Source organism: Rhagoletis pomonella, unplaced genomic scaffold (assembly GCF_013731165.1).
Source record: "Rhagoletis pomonella isolate Grant_MI unplaced genomic scaffold, Rhpom_1.0 Rhpom_scaffold_07215, whole genome shotgun sequence".
Lineage (NCBI taxonomy): Eukaryota > Metazoa > Arthropoda > Insecta > Diptera > Tephritidae > Rhagoletis > Rhagoletis pomonella.
Window position 1 is genome coordinate 1 of NW_023465742.1, and position 8350 is coordinate 8350.

General features: G+C 44.5%; 1 protein-coding gene across 2 annotated transcripts; it reads left to right on the top strand.

Annotated features, from left to right (window-relative positions):
• The first annotated feature begins 11 nt into the window (after positions 1-11).
• Positions 12-8042, top strand: LOC118755751. 2 transcript variants are annotated; one of them, XM_036490575.1, is made up of 2 exons: positions 12-279; positions 7126-8042. In XM_036490575.1, exon 2 carries the CDS (start codon positions 7126-7128, stop codon positions 7735-7737), a length of 612 nt encoding a protein of 203 aa, XP_036346468.1. In that variant the 5' UTR covers positions 12-279; the 3' UTR covers positions 7738-8042. The 2 variants fall into 2 exon arrangements, with proteins under 2 accessions (XP_036346468.1, XP_036346469.1); XM_036490576.1 differs by having other exon boundaries at positions 12-257.
• Positions 8043-8350: the final 308 nt, after the last annotated feature.

Sequence of the window (8350 nt, forward strand, 5' to 3'; positions counted from 1 at the left end):
CCAATCGCATAGCGAGTTGCCCCACTCACAACAACAAAAATCCCACACTGTGGAGCTATCGACCCGTGAGCTTTGGTCCACAACAGCCACAACATCCACTGTCGTCATCCACCAGCATCTCCCCAAATACCTAGGAGTCAACGCTGCCACCGTCCTCGCGCCCCCTTGGAAGAAGGAAGCGGAGAAACCTTCCATTTGGTCCTTCTGCGCCAGCAGACCCCGAACCAGCAAGGAACCAACGCCGTTGGAATAAATAAGTAAAACCCCCCCCTAAAAACCGTAAGTAAGCGCTTGAATCTCCCTTTGCGTCCCCACGGAAAATATAATTTCAATATACATACATACATACATAAGTATATCGCTTCCAAACATTTAGAAGTTTGAAAAAACCTTTGTGCGCCTTTTCCAAAAAAACGGAACCCTCATTCCGTTAAAAAATATAGCTAGCAATTGTACATATGTACATGTTTAATTTCGTGCAAATAATTCCCGCAATTTAAAGAAAATCCCGTATATTAATTATACATATAGCTCTCCTTCTCTGCGCTTATGTACTTAACTGCTTAAAAACTCTTATACTTTATACATACAGTCCACAGAATACTTTATACATACAGTCCACAGATACATACACAAGTACATAAGTACATACGTTTAATCTCTTATCTCATCTGCAGTTACAAAATTCAAATATAAAATTAATATCATTGATATTTATCATACCAAATTTCCATACCTCACATTTGCATGAAAATTAAATTAAGCAATTATAGTAAAATAATAATTTTCTCAGTAGTGCACCCCTAATCTCAAATTCGCAAGCGCGCAAGAGAATATAAAGCGATATATATACACATATTTACATATATAAATATACACAAATTTACATATATAAAGTGCGATACAGTGGTCGGTTTGCATTGGAAAAGTATTCAGAAATAAAAGTACAAACACCATCGGTTACAGTCCCGTGAATTAAATTTGCATTTTACCCAAAGTTAATAAAAGCGCATTCTCGTTCTTCCACTGAGTGGCCCTTTTACATATACATAGAATTGCGGTTACAGTCGCGAAAAAAAAAAAAAAAACTTGCATTTACATAAACTAAATTTTTCTCGTACTCTTTCATTCGTTGAGCAAGTTTCTCGAAATAACTATATTCTCAAAAACGGTTAAATAAATAAATTTGTAAATAAATTAAATCTCTATTTTTCCCTAATTCGCAATCGAGCACTGACAGAATCGCAAAACTCACACATTTCATTATTTATTTGCTCATTTTATATCTGTATATTTACTTCTCTGGCATTCCTTTAACAAGGAATTGCATTAAATTCTCTGGCATTCCCTTAAAAAGGAATTGCATTAAATTCTCTGGCATTCCTGTAAGAGGAATCGCATTTACTTAAAAAAAAAAAAAATTTTCATTCTTGTAGTATTCTCGAGTTCTTTGCATCTCCCTCAGGCATCCCTCTCTCTCAGTCCCTCAACCCCAGTCCTTTCAGACTAAATTATAAATTTTCTCGGGGCTTAACGAAGAATCCCAAGTTCCCAAAATGAGTGATGAAGAGAAAATCGTTGCGATCGAAACTCAACGCTCTGCCCGCTCAAGCGGGAAAACTTCAAAAAAACAAAGGCAATTGGCCTCCGTTAAGTTTACTGCAGAGACTGATAATTTAGTCGATTACTGTTCAAGATTCAAATCCCTACCTCTCGAAAATAACTCAGAATCAAGCCTGAAAATAAAAGATACGAGTTTAGACAATTTTTGGAATCGAGTTCAAAACTCTTATGATGTAGTTGTAGAGGCAGACGAGCAAGACCTTCCCGAAGATTTCAAAGCAAGTGCTTTTCGCAGATATCGGTCTTGTCTCGATCAATATGAAGACACTAAAGCTCAAATCGCTGACCAGCTCCATCTTCATAAGCAAGTGAGCACTCCCATGCCTACTCCCTCTTCATCACAACCCAAACGCCAGTCTGGCCTCGGCTTAACCGTCCCTCCTTGTGACACCGAAGTATTTTACGGAAGTTATGAACAATGGCCCTCTTTCCGGGATATGTTCACAGCGGTATACATAAATCACCCTGAACTCACCCAAGGCCAAAAGTTGTACCATCTCAGGTACAAAACTCAAGGTAAAGCCAATCAAATAGTAAAGCAATTCTCTCTCTGTGATGAAAGCTTTAATCTCGCATGGGAAGCACTTCGGTCTCGATATGAGAATAAGCGTATTTTGGTAGACAACCAAATACGAATCTTAATGAACCTCAAACCCATTCCCACCGAAAGCAGCGAAGACATACAAAGGCTGCAGTCTTCTGTAAACAACTGCCTTCAAATTCTCGCAACTCAGCAAGTCTCAACCGAAAATTGGGACCCCATCCTCATCTATATAGTCACCTCTAAGCTTCCCGAAACCACAGTATCCCTGTGGGAACAATCCCTCAGCTCGAGGAAAGACCTCCCCAATTGGTCCCAAATGGACCAGTTTCTCACTACTCGTTATGAAGTGGCCGAAAGAGTTGATCAATGGCGCCTGCCGAAGGCGAGACCTCCTGTTCAGCCCACTAGCTCTTCAAAGCCGCCTTTCTCTTATAACAAACCACCTTTTAAACCCCCTCACTCTCAAAACTTTCAAAACAGATCGATGTCACAAATACAATCTCACGTGACAGAGCAGCGAATAATGCACAAATGTTCGATGTGTAAGACCTCCTCTCATTCGCTGTGGAACTGCTTCAAATTCCGAAAGTTGTCAATCTCTGATTGCAAGAAGTTCGTAAGAGAAAATAATATGTGCTTCAACTGTCTATCCCAGTCACACTTGTTGAAAGATTGCCCTAGCACACAAACTTGTAGCCATTGTAATGAACGGCACAACTCAGTGCTCCATGAAGCCACAAACTCCATGCCGAAAAGGCAACCCCCAAGAGTACAAAAAACCACTTCGCAAGTGGCAACCACAATTTCTACAAACTCAAGTGTGCACACTTCACCCCAAACAGACACTAATGAACAGGAAGCAGTTGGAACTCAGGTGCAATCATTCTATTCAGAGAATGAGAGCAAAATACTCCTCCCGACAGCTATGGTACCGGTATCACACCGAGGAGAAATATTTAAACTCAGAGCTCTTATAGATCAGGGGTCAGAACGAAGCTTTATCTCCACCAAAGCTCAAAATAAGCTAGGGCTGCCCTGCAAATCCTCAAAATTTGAAATCTCGGGCATGGGTGGAAGAGTTGTTCAAACTTCGAACAAATTATGCTCTTTAGTCTTGGTTTCCGCCGATCTCCAAACTAAAATAAATGCTCAAGCTATCGTGTTACCACAGCTGACAAAAATGCTCCCCAAGTTCCCACTTAATCAGGACCACAAAGAAAAATGGTCTCATCTGAAACTGGCAGATCCAAACTGCCACTCCCCAGCCCAGATTGACCTCGTGTTAGGCAGTGATATCATCCCTCAAATAATCGAGGAGGGCATTGAAAAAATCTCACCAACTCTGCTAGCTCAAAAGACAATATTCGGTTGGATACTTAGTGGTCAGATTTACGAAAATATAGCTTCATACTCTACACAAATAGAGGAAATTTCTAATGAGCATCTCAACTCACAATTGCGTCGGTTTTGGGAACTAGAAGAAGTTCCAAAACTCAAGCATACCACCCCTGAAGACGACTTTTGCGAAGATTTCTATAAATCCACCACTTCTCGCAACTCTGATGGTCGTTATGTGGTCAGGCTTCCGTTCAAGCCAAGCTTCCCCAAAGAAATCTCTTTAGGTTACTCTCGCTCCTCAGCGCTTCAGCAATTTCTCGGAATGGAGAGAAACCTCCTCAAAAAGGGCGATTTAAAGGCCTCATATGATAATGTCCTGGAAGAATACCTCACCCTAAACCACATGGAAAAAACGGTTTCCCAAGAAAAATTCCTCTCAGGCAAGTACATGTCGTTCTATCTCCCTCACCATGCGGTCATTAAGCCCGAAAAACGAACGACAAAGGTACGAGTTGTCTTTAATGCATCAAAGATTTCGGGATCCGGTTACTCTCTTAACGATGTATTATATACCGGACCAACTCTCCAGCCTGATTTGATGCTTCTCATCCTCAAGTGGCGAATGTATAAATTTGTATTTAATGGTGATGTCGAAAAGATGTACCGACAAATACTGCTACATCCCGAAGACCAGGACTTTCAAAGAATAATCTTTCGTTCACCCACAACCAGTCCCATTCAAGATTATAAACTAAAAACGGTCACATTCGGTGTAAACTGTGCGCCCTACCTCGCCATTCGCACACTTCACCAAGTAGCACAAGATGAAAAAACCAACTACCCAATGGCCGCCCACATTCTGAATAAAGAGACGTATGTGGATGACATACTCTCCGGCAGCCACGATCTGACAATCGCCACTCAATCTCTCACCCAAGTCATTCAGGCTCTAAACTCGGCAGGCTTTCCCTTAAAGAAAATAACAGCGAACCACCCAGAAATTCTCAAAAATATAAGGAAAGAGGACTTGCTCGATACTAATTTTCTCGAGTTCGAAAAGGCAAGTACCACAAAGACTCTAGGGATCCAATGGAACGCGCTCACAGACACGTTTTCCTATACGATCGACTCCATCCCAGCCTTATCTGCTAGCACTAAACGACAGATTCTCTCCTCTGTCGCGAAACTTTTTGACCCCGCAGGGTGGCTTACGCCGATAATGATCCAGGCAAAGATTCTCTTACAAGAGCTCTGGATCGACGGAACTGACTGGGACGAAAAAGTCAAGCCCCTCCGTCTTGTTAAATGGTCTCAGTTCGCACAAAATCTCCACACAATCTCGACCATTCAAATACCCCGATGGGTAAACTTTGTTCCCGACCAGCATGTTGAACTCCATGGATTCTGCGACGCCTCAGAAAAGGCATATTGTGCCAACGTATATGTTCGAACTACTCATGGTTCCAGTATGTCTTCTCATCTTCTGGTTTCCAAAGGCAAGGTAGCACCCCTTCGAACAACTAGCTTACCCCGGCTTGAGCTCTGCGGAGCTCTTCTCTTAGCCAAACTTGTCGCAGCTATTCAGTCCCATCTCGACCTCTCTAAAAGAAAACTGGTACTATGGTCTGACTCTGAGATTGTATTGGCATGGCTGGAAAAACCACCCCACTCTTGGAAAACGTTCGTCTCTAATCGCACCGCGGAGATCTTGGAACTCGTCGGAAACGCCACCTGGCGACATGTATGCAGCAGCGACAACCCCGCAGATATGGGCACAAGGGGTTGCAAGCCACTAGACTTAGCAGCGTCGTCGTTATGGTGGAATGGTCCTGAGTGGCTATCCAAGCCCCCCGAAGGATGGCCAAAAGCCCCAGTCCGCAATGTCAACCCCCCGGAAGTACGAAGAGTGGAGGCACTCCTCACAACCGAAGAAGACCCCGACATTCTGGACAGGTTTTCCTCTTTCTCTCGAGCCTTGAGAGTGATGGCTTACGTCTTCAAGTTCATCAGACGACTAAAGGACAAAGGGACAGGAGCTTCTGACCGCGCATCATCCCCGCTATCACATGATGAGCTCCGCCAAGCGAAAATTCGTCTGCTCATCCTTACGCAAACCCGTCACTTCCCCCATGAAAAAGCCCGCTTAGAAGACTCAAAACCCATTGACAAAAAGAGTTCCCTATTAGTTCTTAACCCCTTCTTGGATAAAAATGGAGTTCTCCGCGTCAATGGACGCCTTGCTCATGCTACCCTGAGCTATAACGAACGTCACCCCATTATAATTCCGGAAAAGTCCCGATTCGCATTTCTCTATCTAAAATTTCTCCATGATCTCCTGCTCCATGCAGAAGTACGACTTATGCAGCAGATGACCAGGCAAGAATTGTATATTCCCCGGCTAAAACCCCTCATCAAAAAATGCATTTATCAATGTAAATCATGCACCATTCACAAACAGCAAATGCGCTCGCAGATTATGGCTGCCCTGCCGCCCGAACGATGCACCTTCGCTCCGCCCTTCACCACCACCGGTGTCGATTTTGCTGGGCCTTTTCAAATAAAAGCCTCTATGCTAAGATCCCCCGCTTTAGTGAAAGGCTATGTGGCCGTCTTTGTGTGCTTCACAACAAAGGCGGTACACCTCGAGCTGTGCTCAGACCTGACCAAAGAGGCATTTCTCGCCGCCTTTGCTCGTTTTGTTGGTCGCCGTGGTTACCCCGCTAAAATGATGAGCGACAATGGCAAAACTTTTATAGGAGCCAAAAGAGCCATTGAAAAGGAGTTCTCTGTCTTTCTCCAAACTGTATCCCGTGATATTGTCCAAAAATACTCACCCCAGGGTATTAATTGGCAGTTTATCCCTCCCAGCGCCCCGCACATGGGTGGCTTATGGGAGTCTGCAGTTAAAAGTTTTAAACTTCACTTCAAAAGGACTGCCGGCCCCCATAAATTTACGTTTGAGGAGTTTACTACCCTTTTAATAAGAGTAGAAGCTGTATTAAATTCTCGTCCGATATCTCCACTCACCCAGGATCCGACGGACTTAACAGCGCTCTCACCTGGCCACTTCCTCCGGGGTGCTCCCCTCCTATCTTTCCCCGAATCTAATCACGAAAAACTCTCGCTCATTAATAGATGGGAAAAACTCAAGGTCTTGCACCACCAATTCGCAAAACGATGGAAGGAAGACTACCTCAAAGACCTTCATAAGCGACACAGGTGGAAGAATGCTCAAGTAGAACCCAGAATCGGAGAATGCGTAGTCATTAATGATGACACACTCCCGCCCACGGAATGGCGCCTGGGCCGCATCGAAAGGTTGCACCCTGGCAAGGATGGACACATTCGTGTGGTCGACGTCCGCACCCAAACCGGCCTCCTCACTCGGCCATTAGTAAAATTAGTATTTCTGCCTTCGAGCGAAGATGTCCCCTCTCGCCTTGAAGCCGATTAACCACTCCATACATCCCTTACCTCAATAACGCAGCCAGATAGCTGTATATGTATTTGCCTATTTCCACACACGACACATACCTACACACTTCTCGTAGCTGTCTCATATGTCTCCCACCTGGTATAATACGAAAAACTAAAAATCTCCGTATATAAAATCTTTACAGATGGACCACAGTGGAACCCCAACGCCAGCGCCGCGCGCATTACTCAAGTCCAAAGTGGTAATGACACCCTCCGTGGAACGCGAACCATCACCTGGCTCTCACCGTATCGAGGAGGACTACCAACGATGCCGCTTGTGCACCCGTCACCACGCACTGCGTCTATGCCCCGTGTTTGCAAGTATGCAGCCGCAGCAACGGTTTTTGTTGGCAAGGGCACATAAATATTGTACGAACTGTCTGGCGTTGTCGCACACTACAGCTGAATGTACCTCAAGTGGTCTTTGCAAGGTTTGTTCACTGCAGCACCACACCCTCTTGCATCGACGTAGTACATCGACAGTCCGCCGCAGCAGCCCGAATGCCGCAGTGCAGCCCCTCAAACGACTAGTTCAGCCCAAGTTACACTCCCCACAACGTGGGGGATCAGGGCGTACCCCAGCTCGCTCCAAGCACCTCCGACACCATCCAACGGCCACGAACGTCGAAAACCGTAGAGTCCGGCGCACGAAGGAGGGACTGCAAACCGCAAATTACCGAGACAAGACCACAAAGCTATTGGTTCAGGAGGCGCTCAGGACACTCCAGGAGTTAAAGGAAGCACTATCCGCTTAATGCGGCTAGGGCCGGCTGGATGTTCACGCGAACAACGCTGCAGCATGTTCGCCGTTAACTTCGGATCATCCAATTACATTTTTTTCTTCATATAAATGCGGCAATTTGTTTGCAATGAATTTTGTATTTTTTGTCTAAACTGATAGTCTAGGCGCTATGTAAGCATCTGGCGATACGGGTGGCAATGCATGTATTGTCTACTCGTATCTGTGTAGACTTTTTTTGACATTTGTTTTGCATACATATATATATACCCGTGCTGAAAAGAACTAAAAACACTTTCGATTTTTATACATTCGAGCTCGTGCATATCTAGTTGTAGAAAAATTACTCTTTATTCGCAAAACCCGTGAAATAAGTTGTGAAAATACAATAAACCAATCACTTGAATTTAACCAGTTAACCTGCGTGGTTTTATTATATTCGGTTGTTGTTTTGATTCAGCGTGTGTTGGTTTAATCGCAGCCGGTCCGCGACCCGTGTTTGGTGATAAAATTCCACCTTCGCTTCCGGCTTCATCAGTGCTCCCGTCGTGCCGACAATTGGAAATCTCCGGCAAGCATCGCCCAATCGCATAGCGAGTTGCCCCACTCACAACAACAAAAATCCCACA